The sequence below is a fragment of the Oryctolagus cuniculus genome, chromosome 20 (genome assembly GCF_964237555.1).
Source record: "Oryctolagus cuniculus chromosome 20, mOryCun1.1, whole genome shotgun sequence".
Lineage (NCBI taxonomy): Eukaryota > Metazoa > Chordata > Mammalia > Lagomorpha > Leporidae > Oryctolagus > Oryctolagus cuniculus.
This window is the reverse complement of record NC_091451.1, coordinates 45,543,336-45,557,175: the sequence shown is the minus strand read 5'-3', so window position 1 is coordinate 45,557,175 and position 13,840 is coordinate 45,543,336. Positions and strand designations below refer to the sequence as shown.

Below are 13,840 nucleotides of genomic sequence, written 5' to 3'. Positions count from 1 at the left end.
AGGCCGAGGAGGGGGTGGGGGCCCCGCGTCCAGCCGCCCGCGGCGTCGCCGGACTCACCTCCCGCGGCGGCCCCTCCGGACTGGTCAGCCCCGCCGGGCCGGGAGGCGGGGATGGACGCCCGGCCGCGGGGGCTGCCGGGAGCCCGTTCCCTGGGCAACAGGTTCGACACCGGCGAGGGGCGGCCGGCTCCGCCGGGAGGGCTAGAGCGGCGCAGCCGGAAGTGACGTGCGCGCTTCCGGCGGGCGTGGGCGGGGCTTCGCGGCTCCTTCCCGGGATACCTGCGGACCGCATGGAAGGTGCGTGAGCGGGGGCGGTGTCCCGGGGCTGGAAGCGTGCGAGTGCTGCGGGCTGGGCCGGGGCCCCGGATTAGGTGGGGTCCTTGCCCCGCGCGGCCCTCGCCGTCTGCCCGGGCGCCCGTCCGTCTTGCGGAGCCGGTTTTGGAGCGCACGCGGTGCCAGGCCACGTACGCCAGCTCCTCCAGAGTACCCGGGCCCGGCGCGTAGCCCGGTGGCGGCCCAGGCGCTTACGCGGCTCAGCTCCCTTGAACCCTCCGGGACCCCGTGAGACCGCATTGTTTTGCGGGGCGGAGGCGCGGGGCTCCTGCCGGGGCAGAGAACGCCTCGGGTGGGCGTAGCCCAGGCAGCAGAACCTCCCCTCCAGTGGGCACGGTTTGTGCAGGACCTGAGCGGGACCCGGTGGCACAGAACGACTGCAGGGAATGCAGGCGTTAGCCGGCACACACCGTGTGCAGAAGCACAGGAGACGCTGCGGGCTCCGGCCCAGCCTGGGGCATCCAGGGAGATGCGGGAGTGACTCGTGAAACCCCGCATCCGGCCGTGTCTCTGCCGCACTCCAGGCCCCTCGCCTGCACTCCACTGTAGGCAGGCCGGTCCAGACCTGTTCTGGCCTCTCTGGTTCTGGCTGTCTGAAGCCGCCTCGCGCTGTTTCCTCTCGCCATGTGGTTTTCCAGCTCCAGCAGCCTTGTTCCGGCTTGCGGTCTCCGCCGCCGCCTTCTTAGGGCTTACACTGACACAAGACTCCACTATCTGTGACGGTTGCCATGAGGGCCGTTTACGTAGTACTGCCTGCCTCGCCTTGCAGAGTGAGTTCCAGAGAACTGAGCTTTATCGTCTTAGTGGCATGTTGTAGGCCGTCAGCAAGCAGTTTTTTTAAAGCAGAGTGAATGAAAAAAAAATCAATGTAAAGTCGAAAAGTGGAGCTGTCCAGGACACCAGGAGTTAGGCAAGTGGGTGGGGGACAGCAGCTGAGCCACTGCGGAGGCATAGGAGAGCGAGTGATGGGCAGGGCTTAGGTCCCAGGGCCCTGTGATAACGGGTGACAGCAGACGCTTGCTGTGTGCCAGGCCCTTAGAACTTGGCTTGTACTCACTAATCTCACAACTCTGTGTGGCAGGTCCTTTTAAATCTCCGTTTCACAGATGAGAACACTCAGGCTGCAAGAGGGTAACTGACTTGCCCAAGGCCTCACAGCTGACCAAACTGGGATTCAGACGCAGGCACTGTGGCCTTCAGAGTCTAAAGATTTATTTGCTTTGAAAGGCAGAGTGAGGCCAGTGCCGCAGCTCGCTTGGCTAATCCTCCGTCTGGGGCGCCAATACTCCGGGTTCTAGTCCCAGTCGGGGCGCTGGATTCTGTCCCGGTTGCCCCTCTTCCAGGCCAGCTCTCTGCTGTGGCCGGGAGTGCAGTGGAGGATGGCCCAAGTGCTTGGGCCCTGCACCCCATGGGAGACCAGGAGAAGTACCTGGCTCCTGCCTTCGGATCAGCGCGGTGCGCTGGTCGCGGCGGCCATTGGAGGGTGAACCAACGGCAAAAGGAAGACCTTTCTCTCTGTCTCTCTCTCTCTGTCCACTCTGCCTGTCAAAAAAACAAAACAAAACAAAACAAAAAAACAAAAGGCAGAGTGAGGCCAGCGCCACGCTCCCTTGGCTAATCCTCTGCCTGGGGCGCCAATACTCCGGGTTCTAGTCCCGGTCGGGGCGCCGGATTCTGTCCCAGTTGCCCCTCTTCCAGTCCAGCTCTCTGCTGTGGCCCAGGAAGGCAGTGGAGGATGGCCCAAGTGCTTGGGCCCTGCACCCCATGGGAGACGCAGGAGGAAGCACCTGGCTCCTGGCTTTGGATCAGCGCAGCACGCCGGCAGTAGCAGCCATTTTGGGGGTGAACCAACAGAAGGAAGACCTTTCTCTGTCTCTCTCTCACTGTCTAACTCTGCCTGGCCTGTCAAAAAAAAAAAAGACGTCACAATAAAGCCCCAACTTGATCTGCAACCTTTGAAAGTGCCCGCAGTGCTCAGTTTAAAAACCTCTGTGGTGCCATCGCACTGTGAAACAACTCAGCTGTATCTCGTGAGTTTAAATGTAAAAAATAAATAAATTTTAAAACTGTCTTGTTCCAGGAACTTTTCCATTCACCCACATTTCCACTGTGTTTGACCAGTGGACGGGGCATTTCAGATGGTTTTACTGTTGGAAGTGATAAGGACATTTGAACCTCCAACTGTGATCAGCTATCCCAAATAATTACATTTCTTCCATTGTCAGCAAAGACTCTCGGAATTACAACACCCAGAAAACCTGTTTTATCGGTCAGCGCGAGAAAACTTAAGGACAATGCGGCCGATTGGCACAATTTAATCCTGAAATGGGAAACCCTCAACGACGCAGGTTTTACCACTGCAAATAATATCGCCAACCTGAAAATCAGTTTACTGTAAGTACATGCTCAGAGCTATTTGTTGTTAATTATTGGGCAGAACTTTTGTGGGAATCTTTTAGGGTGGGAATTGACCAATATGAATAAATCTAAAATTAAAATGTTAGGCAGAAAAAAGCAAGTGGTAAAATGATTCATTCGAGGATGAACTGTATATGTGCATTTTACATACAGGGTCATGCAATACATCATTCATGATTATGTCTGTATATAAAATTAAACATGCAGGTGCCATCCATGATCCTGGAATATTCTAGGAAGAATGGTGTTAGGGTGGGAAGTACATGGGATTTCCTACAGTTGCATTTATTCAAAACAGGCAAACCAATTACAAAAAACTGTTAGCGGCAGCACCAGTTCTGATTGGACGCTTTGCGTTACTGCTTCTCAGCATTTATAATTAAGTGAACACACATACACAGTGGTGCTTAAGAAGGCTCAGGGAGGGGCCGGCGCTGTGGCGTAGTAGTTCAGCCTCGGCCTGCAGTGCTGGCTTCCCATATGAGCACTGAGTCCCGGCTGCTCCTCTTCCGATCCAGGCCCCTGCTGTGGCCTGGGAAAGCGGTGGAAGATGGCCCGAGTGCTTGGGCCCCTGCACCCGCGTGGGAGGCCTCTGGCTCCTGGCTTCAGCCTGATCCACGTGGCTGTTGTGGCCATGTGGGGGGTAGACCAGTGGATGGAAGTTCTCTCTCTCTGTGTCTTGCCTCCCCCCCCCCCCCCCCCCGTAACTCTGCCTTTCAAACAAATAAAAAAAATTTTTTAAAAAGTATCTTTCGGGGGTGGGTGTTCGGCACAGTGGTTAAGATGCCCACATTCCGTAGCAGAGGGTCTGTGTTCGAGTTCTGGCTCTGCTTGCAATTCCAGCTCCCTGCAGTGCTCATCCTGGGCGGCAGCAGGCGCTGGCACAAGCACTTGGGTCCTCTTACCCCATGTGAGAGACCTGGATTGAGTTCCAGCTCCCAGCGGCATCCTGGCCCAGCCGTAGCTGTTACAGGCATTTGGGAGTGAATCAAGTGGAATGTCTCTGTCTCTGTCACTGCCTTTCCAATAAAAGGAGAATACGTGAAGACTATATTTTGTGCTCTTTTGTTTTGTCTAGGAATAAAGACAAAATAGAGTTAGAGGGCAGCAGCCCAGCTTCTAGTGAGAATGGAGAAAAGGAGAATGTGGAATATCATAAGGAGCTGGAGGTGCTGTGTGAGGAGCTGCAGGCCACCCTGGATGGTTTGGTAAGCGCAAAGACGCTGGTCATTGTCACTGAGTCCAGAGGACACATCTGGTGTTTGGCCATTGATAGCATCTGGCGTGGATAGATTTAATTGACAGATTCAGTGAAAAATTGAGTGACCAGTGGATATATTCATTGTAAGAATACATGTAAACAATAACATTTGTAATGATAAGCAGCAGTGCTTATGTAAAATATTTGACATGATTATGTGGGTATTGCGTTCTCTAGGATTTATTATAACAAAGTGAAGTGACTTTTCTTCAGCCTACCTGCCTTCCAAATCCTGATGCTTCCCGTGACGCTGTCTAAGCGTGTGCTGGATCCCTGCACGTGAAGTGACCCTTCCCCACTCTGAAAGCCGCTGTGCACAGCCCATGCCTGGAGCGGACAGGCCTCAGCTACCTCCAGTGTGGAGTAGCTGCAAAAACTGTTTGGAACTCTACACAGTTTGTCACTTCTCCCTCATTCGCTAATTTTTTGACCATTGATTTCTACTGGACTCAGGATGTTTATTTTATACTGGGGTTGTGATCCAACCCTGCTTCATGTGGTTGGTCAGATTGCTCCTGTTCTGTTGGCTCCGACGTCCATTTGATGTGCTGGCATCCTGGGAACCCATGGGGAAAGGTTCCAGGATCCCCTTAGAGACCAAGTCCAACGATGCTCTCTGTCTCTCACTGTCTAACTGTTTACCTCATGGGTAACATGGCGTAGTATTGGCACAGGACCTGTGCACATCCCCCCGCTAGCTCCACATCATCTCTAGATGACTCAGTGTCTAATAACAGTGTAAATCCTGGGTAAGTGCTTGTCACATTATCTTCTGCCTGTTCAATACTGCTTTATTTTCTGAATTCTTTTAATGTTTATTTATCTTCATCTTCTTGAAAGCCAGAGAACAGAGAGAGCACTCCTAATTCACTCCACTAATGGCCATAACAGCTGGGCTGGGCCAGGCCAGAGCCAGGAGCCAGGAGCTCCATCCAGGCTTTTGTGGGCCACAGGAGTCTGAGTACTTGAGCCGTCGCCTGCTGCCTCCCTGGATGCAACAGCAGGGAACTGGACAGGAAGCAGAAGAGCTGGGACTTGAACCAGGCACTGTGGGAAGACGTGCAGGCATCTCGTGCTGCAGCTTGACCCCTGTGCCGCAGTGACCGCCCCCTCTTGACCCCCTGTGCCGCAGTGACCACCCCCTCTTGACCCCTGTGCCGCAGTGACCGCCCCCTCTTGACCCCCTGTGCTGCAGTGACCGCCCCCTCTTGACCCCCTGTGATGCAGTGACCACCCCCTCTTGACCCCCTGTGATGCAGTGACCGCCCCCTCTTGACCCCCTGTGCTGCAGTGACCGCCCCCTCTTGACCCCCTGTGATGCAGTGACCGCCCCCTCTTGACCCCCTGTGATGCAGTGACCGCCCCCTCTTGACCCCCTGTGCTGCAGTGACCGCCCCCTCTTGACCCCCTGTGATGCAGTGACCACCCCCTCTTGACCCCCTGTGCTGCAGTGACCGCCCCCTCTTGACCCCCTGTGCTGCAGTGACCGCCCCCTCTTGACCCCCTGTGCTGCAGTGACCGCCCCCTCTTGACCCCCTGTGATGCAGTGACCACCCCCTCTTGACCCCCTGTGATGCAGTGACCACCCCCTCTTGACCCCCTGTGCTGCAGTGACCGCCCCCTCTTGACCCCCTGTGCTGCAGTGACCGCCCCCGAATGCTTTTGATCCAGATACGAAACCTGAGGATGTTGGAGGGCTGACTCCGTCCTCCTCATTGTGAAGTTCTGATCTGAGTTTGGTTTCTGGTTTTGTTTTTGTTTTATTTATTTATTTGGCAGAGTTAGATAGTGAGAGACAGAGAGAAAGGTCTTCCTTCCGTTGGTTCACTCCCCAAATGGCCACCACAGCCAGCACTGCGCCGATCCAAAGCCAGGAGCCAGGTGCTGCCTCCCAGTCTCCCATGTGGGTGCAGGGGCCCAAGCATCTGGGCCATCCTCCACTGCCCTCCCGGGCCACAGCAGAGAGCTGGACTGGAAGAGGAGCAACCAGGACTAGAACCTGGCGCCCATATGGGCTGCTGGCGCCCGCAGGCAGAGGATTAACCAAATGAGCCACGGCTCCAGCCCCTTTTTTTTATTATTTATATATTGATTTATTTTTGAGCACTTCCTTACTTTCTGGCTCGGAGATATTTTTATTTGGAAAGCAGAGTTAGAGAGAGAGAGATCTTCCATCCACTGGTTCACTCCCCAGAGGCTGTAACAGCCAGAGCCAGGAGCCAGCAGCTTCTTCTGGGTCTCCCACGTGGGTGCAGGGGCCAAGCACTTGGATCATCTTCCTCTGCTTCCCAGGCGCATTAGCAGGGAGCTTGATTGAAAGTAGAGCAGCCAGGACTTGAACCGGCACCCATAAGGGATGCCAGTGCCCCCGCTGGCAGCTTAACCCACTGTGCCGCAGCACCAGCCCCTCAGAGCTTAGCTTATGCATTTCTTGCCTTAGTCCCAGAATCAGCCATTTCTGTAAGGAGCCCTGGTTCCTCTAACGAGAATACTGTCAGAAACCAAGCTCTGTGTGCTGTCTGGTTGGAAGTTTTCCGCTCTAGTAAATACATTCTATTTTAAAGTGGTTTGGAAATAAGTTCTCATTCTCTGTTCAGAACGTAAAGCTGGGAGGCAGAGAGCTTGTGTTCCAGTCCAGCTGCCTGCTAATGCACACCTGGGCTGCAGCAGCTGTTGCTGGGGTGCCTGCTGCCGACATCTGGGACCTGGACTGCGTTCCCTGCTCCCGGCTTCAGCCTGGCTTGGCCCTGGCCACTGCGGGCATTTGGGGAGTGAACTAGTAGATAGTATACCTCTTGTCTCTCTGCCTTTGAAATGAAATGTAAATAAATAAAACAGAAGTTGATATGCAAAGGTATTAAGATTAGTTTTCCTATTTTCCTGCAGCCTTTAGAGAAAATGGCTTTCCAGTCTTAGCTTTAAGTAGGTGTCTGTAATAAATTTGACTTCTCTGAGTTTCATGCCCTCTTCCCTTAAGGTGAACTGACATTTCTCAGTGCAGTCTGTGTTGGCTGTAGGAGGGGACTGCCAAGGTCAAAGTGGCAGTGTGGGCGCTGTCCGTGCTCTCAGTCCGGGTCAGCACACGCCCATGCAGCTGGGTGTCCATTGCTGGCCACCTACAGAGCTGGAGGGCCGGGATTCCCCTGGAGCGCCCGCTCTTCTTCAGCTTTTCCTAGAACCAGGTGGCAGCAGAGCAAGGCACAGCCTCCTCCCTCGCTCACCCTTGAGCGATTCGCCTTGCTGTAAAATGGAAATGCTGAGTCCTTCCTCGTGGGGTTGGACCAAAGAAATATTGAGCCTAAAAAGATTTTGGAAGGGAGTGAAGTCCCTTAAAAATCAATGCTAGCTAAATTTAGAGCCTTCCACTTCCTGTGCGGTTGGAGAGTGGCTGCAAGGACCAAGTGCAAGGATTAAGATTCTGATGGTTTACGTTTCTTTCCTTCCTCACCTAAAGTCAGTCTGCTCAGGAGTTTGGGATTCAGACATCACAGACCTGTGCTGCTTAAGTCTGAAGTCCCAGCCCCTTTACCATCACTTCATGTAACAGATCCTTACCTGCCTCCACGTCGCCTCTGTGCTCGTGGACACTGACTGCTGTTGGCGCCCTGGGAAGGCAGGGATTTCACGGTCCTGTGTGCCTATGTGTGCAGTGGGGGTGGTGGCACACGTCCTGCAGTGGCCTAGGCTCAGGACCAAGGGCAGCTGTCATCATCTTCTTCATCTTTCCTCTGGTAAATGAGTTTCAGTCAGAAATGAGCCCATTTAATGCCTTTTCTCCTGTCTTTCATTCCATAAAAGCAGCAAGAGCTGACCTCAGGATTCCTCCAGATCTTTGGGACTGAAACATCAGTGCTGTTCAGAGATTTCGTGTGTGTGTGTGTGTGTGTGTGTGTGTGAAGATCTATTTATTTGAAAGGCAGAGCATCAGCAGAGGGGGAGAGAGAGAGCATGATCTTACATCTGTTGGTTCCCTCCCCAGGTGGATGCAGTGGCCAAGGCTGGTCCAGGCCAAAGCCAGGAGCCCAGACCCCAAAGCGGGTCTCCTACTTGGGTGCAGGAGCCCAAGCACTACCCTCCCAGGCACATGAGCAGGGAGCTGGATTGGACATGGAGTAGCTGGGACTTGAACCAGTGCTCCAGTGTAGGAAGCTCGTGGTGCAAGTGGCATTGCAGGCCACAACCCTGGCCCCCGGAAACCTCAGTGAAGTGGGGCTGGGAAAATTTCTCTTTTTCAGGACTGGAAATCTGGAGTTTATTACCCACGTAATCCAAATTAATGAAATCATAACGATCTTCCTTCTAACTCCCTGGAAATTTATCCTCCATGGAGTTAATGGTATTTACTTATTGGCATTTTGATCTCAATAGACTAAGACTTCTTTGCTTTGAAAACTTACGGTTATTGAATTTGAGACTGGAGAGTTCAAATTATATTCTTATATTCCAAACTAATATCTTTTCAGACCAAAATACAGGTGAAGATGGAAAAGCTGTCTTCAACTACCAAGGGAATTTGTGAACTAGAAAATTACCATTATGGGGAGCAGAGTCAACGGCCCCCTATGTTTCACACGTGGCCCACAGCCCATTTCTGTAAGTTGTTCTTTCTGAGTTGGTTTTTCGGAAGGCAGAGGTTATAAAGAATGTTTAGCATCATTTGATTCAGTACATGAAAAAGCTGACGAGGCTTTGAAGTTCAGTACAAGGATCCTTCAGGAGGAAAGGCAACAGGGGTGTCTTTTCTTTTTTAAAGATTGATTGATTGATTTGAAAGGCAGAATTAGAGGCAGAGGCAGAGAGAAGGCTTCCATTTGCTGGTTCACTCCCCAAATGGCCACAACAACTGGAGTTGGACCGATGCAAAGCCAGGAGCCAGGAGCTTCTTCAGATCTCCCACATGGGTGCAGGAGCTCACAGACTTGGGCCATCTGCTGCTGCTTTCCCAGGTGCATGAGCAGGGAGCTGGGTCAGTAGTGCAGCAGCGGGGACTCAAACCATCGCCCATGTGGGATGCCGGCCTCGCAGGCAGCTGCTTTACTCATTACTGCACATGCTGGCCTCCTTTTTGTTTTAGTTACAAAATAAATTGAGGTCATTCCAATGTCTGCAAATAATAATTGATAGAATTAAAAAGGAGAGAATGATCCTACATAAGAAGCAGGATCCACAGCAGACTCATAGAATGGCAAATGTCCTAAAGAGCACTCTGGCCTCAGAATCAGCCCTTAAGGCATTTGGATCTGACTAAAAAGCCCATAAGAGTTTCGCAGGCATGGAAAGCCAAGACACTGTGGCAAAAAAAAAAAACTAAATGAAAGATCTCTGTGAGTGAGATCCCAGCAGAAAGAAGGGGCCATCAAAGAAGGCAGCACCTTTCTCTGAAGGGAGGAGAGAACTTCCACTTTGACTATGGCCTTGTCTAAATAAGATTGGAGTTGGTGAACTCAAGAGGCTTCCTTAGCCTTGGCAGCTCATGACAAGAGCCTTGGGTGATCACTGACGTCATAAATAAGAGTGTCAATTGTTAAATCAACAACGGGAGTCACTGTGCACCTGCTCCACATGTAGGATCTCTGTCCTTAATGTGTTGTACTATGCAAATTAATGGTAAAAAACTACTACTCAAACAGTACTCTATACTTTGTGTGTCTTTGTGGGTGCAGTCTGTTGAAATCTTTACGTAGTATATACTAAGTTGATCTTCTATATAAAGATAATTGAAAATGAATCGTGATGAAGAATGGGATGGGAGAGGAAGTGGGAGATGGGATGGTTGCGGGTGGGAGGGAGGTTATGGGGGGAAAAGCCGCTATAATTCAAAAGCTGTATTTTGGAAATTTATATTTATTAAATAAAAGTTGAAAAAACTGATTAGGAACTAGTAAAAAGATCAGAGAGTCTGTTGAGATACATGAATAAAATTTATTCAACTCAAAAAAATTTTAAAAAGTAAATTGAGGGGCTGGCGCCATGTTTCAATAGGCTAATCCTCCGCCTGTGGCACCGGCACACCGCACACCGGGTTCTAGTCCTAGTCCCGGTCAGGGCGCCAGATTCTGTCCCGGTTGCTCCTCTTCCAGTCCAGCTCTCTGCTGTGGCCTGGGAGTGCAGTGGAGGATGGCCTAGGTGCTTGGGCCCTGCACCCACATGGGAGACCAGGAGAAGCACCTGGTTCCTAGCTGCGGATCAGCACGGTGCGCCAGTCACAGTGCGCTCCATTGGGGGGGTGAACCAACGGAAAAAAGGAAGACCTTTCTCTCTGTCTCTCTGTCCACTCTGCCTGTCAAAAAAATAAAAAATAAAAAAAAAAATAAATTGAGGTCACTGTATTCAACCTCAGGGAACTGACAACTAGGAAAATTGAAACTCGTTACTTAAATAAGCTCTGTGAGACATTTCTTAAAGGTTTATTTTTGTCTTTGTTGGTTGCAAAGAAAGGCTGAGGTATTTGATGTTGATTTGAGACTTGACTTTTAAATATTATTTTTTATTTCATGCTGCTTACCCCATTACCTGATTGTGATCCCCACCCAGCTGGTCTTGACCTCAGTGCCATTGCTGGTTTTAGATGTTAACGAGGAGCTCATAAGAGGACGGATTGTCCCAGCTCCGGATAACTTTCTGGCCCTTAAGGGAGCTTTCTGTTGGTTTCAGACGAGGTTTCCCGCAAGCTCTCGGACATGTACCGGCAGGAGCTGCTCCTGAAGCGCACCGTGGCAGAAGAGCTGGCGCACACCGCCGACCGCGACCTCAGCCTGAGCTACCTGTCCATGTGGCTGCACCAGCCGTATGTGTGCAGCACCAGCAGGCTGCACCTGGAGAGCATGCTGCTGGAAACGGGGCACCGAGAACTGTGACCTCCCGGAGTGGCTGTGGACGAGCCCCGCGTCCCGGCCCCAGGCTGCCGGCTCCTGCCAGGTCTGCTCATGTCTGCTCAGTCCCGTGTAGGCCACTGCCCTGCCGGTGCAGGTCCTGCACACTGGGTCATTCCACCTGCTTCTCACAGGCTCTCCAGGCACGGCTGCCACTGCCGTGGGCGCCCCTCACGTGCTGCCACCTGCCACTTTGTGTCACACATACGAGTGCTTCTGCGTCCCTGAAAGGAACGAGTGACCTGGTTTTTGTAAATTAGATGTCCTTTACATATACATTTATGCAGAAAATCCTTGGTATTAGGTTTTATATCTATCTGAATTGCTTACACTTTTATGACAGTATATTAATTTTCTGATACAACTGATGTTTAAATCCTGTGTATTTGGTACTGAGGCACAGTGGGTTAAGCCGCCAGCATCCCGATCGGCGCCAGTTTGAATCCCCTCTGCTCCACTTCTGATCCAGCTCCCTGCTAATGTGCCTGGGAAAGGAGCAGAGGATGGCCCAAGTGCTTGGGCCCCTGCACCCATGTGGGAAAACCAGATGGCATTTTGGGCACCTGGCTTCCGCCTGACCCAGCCCTGGCCTTTGCTGCCACTTGAGGAGTGAACCAGCAGATGGAAGATCTCCCCTCCCCACCGACATCACTCTTCCTGTCAAATAAGTAAATAAATATTTAAAATAATAATAGTCTTTGATTTTTAGCTTTTTCCTATTGAACCATTCAGGTACTGCTGATGGGGCAGGCATTTAGTGCAGTGGCTGAGTTGCGACTTGGGATGCCCACATTCCCATTCTGGATGCTCAGCTCCCTGCTAATTGTCTGGGAAGGCAGCAGCTGATGCCCTGCCACCCATGTGGGAAACCACGTAGAATCTCTGGTTCCTGGCTGCAGCCTGGCCCAGCCCTGGTTGTTGCAGGCATTTGGGTAGTGGGTCAACAGATGGAAGACCTCTCTCTCTCTCTCTCTCGGCCTTTCCCCTTCGCCCTCTTCCCACCCCATTGCACTGCCTTTCAAATAAATAAATCTTTAAAAAATAAACAATGGGGGAGGGCTGGCGCTGTGGTGCAGTAGGTAGTCCTCCGCCTGTGGCACCAGCATCCCATGTGGGTGCCATTTTGAGTCCCAGCTGCCCTTCTTCCGATCCAGCTGTCTGCTGTAGACTGGGAAAGCAGTAGAAGATGGCCCACCAGCACTATGGCGCAGTGGGTTAAAGCCTTGGTCTGCAGCACCGGCATCCCATATGGGCACCAGGCATCGGTTCTAGTCCCAGCTGCTCCACTTCTGATCCAGTTCTCTGCTATGGCCTGGGAAAGCAGTGGAGGATAGCCCAAGTCCTTGGGCCCCTGCACCACATGGGAGACCTGGAGGAAACTCCTGGCTCCTGGCTTCAGATGGGCTTAGCTCCTGCCATTGCAGCCATCTGGGGAGTGAACCAGCCAATGGAAGACCTCTCTCTGTCTCTCTCTCTCTCTCCCCCTCTCTCTCTCACTCTCTTTGCCTCTCCTTCTTTTCACTGTGTAACTCTTTCAAGTAAATAAATAAATCTTTAAAAAAAGAAGGCCCAGGTACTTGGGTCCCTGCACCCATGTGGGAGACCCAGAAGAAACTCCTGGCTCCTGGCTTCGGATTGGTGCAGCCCCACCTGTTGCAGCCATTTGGGAAGTGAACCGGTGGAAGGAAGACCTTTCTGTCTCCTCTCCCTCTCAACTGTCTGCAACTCTACCTCTCAAATAAATAAATAAATCTTTAAAAAATAAAAAAGAAATGATGGGGCCAGCACTGTGGCAGAGTGGGCTGAGCTTCTGCCTGCAGCTGTGGCATCCCATGTGGGTGCCACTTCGTGTGTGCGGCTGCTCCTTTTCCAGTCCAGCTCTCTGCAACGCTCTCACTGCAAGAGCAGCGGAGGATGGCCCAGGCACTTGGGCACCTGTACCCACATAAGAGACCCCGAGGAGGCTCCTGATCAGCCCAGCTGGGCCACTGCAGCCATTTGAGAATGAACCAACAGATGGAAGACTTTTCTGTAATTCTGCTTTCAAATAAATAACTCTTTAAAAAATAAATGAAATGGAGCCGGCTTTGTGGCATAGTGGGCAAAGCTACTACTTCCAACGCCAGCAGTCCATATAGGTACCAGTTGAAGTCCCAGCTGCTCCACTCCCGATCCAGCTCCCTGCTACACATGTGGGAGACCTGGCAAAAGCTCCTGGCTTCTGGCCTTGGCCTGGCCCAGCCCTGGCTATTGTGGTTATCTGGGGAGTGGATGGAAGATCTCTCTGTCCATCCCTCTCTCCCTGATTTTCAAATAAATAAAATAAAAGTTAAGTGATGAACAAAAATGAATCTGCAGCGCCGTTTCCATGTGAAAGGAACGGGGAAGTTGGTCCGTGTGGGGCTTCTGGTTAATCCTAGTGGATGGACCACACAGCTTCGTCACAACTGACAGGGAAGTGGAAGGCTAGAGTGCGGGTGGGGGAGGGCTTGGGGATGAATTCAAAAACTAAAACATTAGCTCCGGGGAACATAAAAGCTAAAAAATAATCACAGTGTATTACACGCAGCTCAGTCATAACAATGTGACCCCAACTGCTGACCACCTAACTGGCCACGCTGGACCAGACCACGTGGCCACTGAGTTGTGACAAGTGCGTTGGATGATGGGTTTGGACTCCCCTGCAGGTCTCCCCGCTGGGGTGGGTGCCAAGGCCCACCGTGTCCTGCGCCTGGCCTGAGCGAGAAGCCCACCCACCTTCGCTGGAAGCCGCCGAGTTAGGGAAGCTGTTCCTGCGGCATCAGGAGAGGAAGTGTCCTCTCGTGTGCGCGCAAGAAGCAGAGTGCTGAGATGAGCTGTGCTGTGGGACTCTGGGAGCTCTGCCTGGGACGCACAGCACAGGGCTCCCCAGACGCAGGGCCCAAGTCGTGCTCGCTGCTGTCAGCTCCGTGCCTGG

At 52.2% G+C, this 13,840-nt stretch overlaps 2 protein-coding genes across 10 annotated transcripts in view; one reads left to right on the top strand and one right to left on the bottom strand.

Annotated features, from left to right (window-relative positions):
• Window positions 1-983, bottom strand: part of TECPR2 (tectonin beta-propeller repeat containing 2) — a 120,054-nt gene extending 119,071 nt beyond the window's left edge. For 6 of the 8 annotated variants that reach the window (XR_007915142.2, XM_051834816.2, XM_051834824.2 and 3 more), the window contains exon 1: window positions 59-197. Coding sequence is in view for 1 of the 8 variants with exons in the window: in XM_051834827.2 (XP_051690787.2) it covers window positions 59-292 (234 nt within the window). In the remaining 7 variants the exon portion in view is untranslated. Of the gene's footprint in view, window positions 1-58; window positions 308-743 lie in introns of those variants that run through there. The other 2 variants (XM_051834821.2, XM_051834827.2) reach the window with 2 other exon arrangements.
• On the top strand, window positions 152-11,576 carry CINP (cyclin dependent kinase 2 interacting protein). 2 transcript variants are annotated; one of them, XM_002721704.5, is made up of 5 exons: window positions 166-297; window positions 2,559-2,727; window positions 3,830-3,959; window positions 8,476-8,605; window positions 10,667-11,576. In XM_002721704.5, exons 1-5 carry the CDS (start codon window positions 291-293, stop codon window positions 10,867-10,869), a joined length of 639 nt encoding a protein of 212 aa, XP_002721750.2. In that variant the 5' UTR covers window positions 166-290; the 3' UTR covers window positions 10,870-11,576. The 2 variants fall into 2 exon arrangements, with proteins under 2 accessions (XP_051690790.1, XP_002721750.2); XM_051834830.2 differs by lacking the exon at window positions 8,476-8,605 and having other exon boundaries at window positions 152-297.
• The last annotated feature ends 2,264 nt before the right edge of the window (window positions 11,577-13,840 follow it).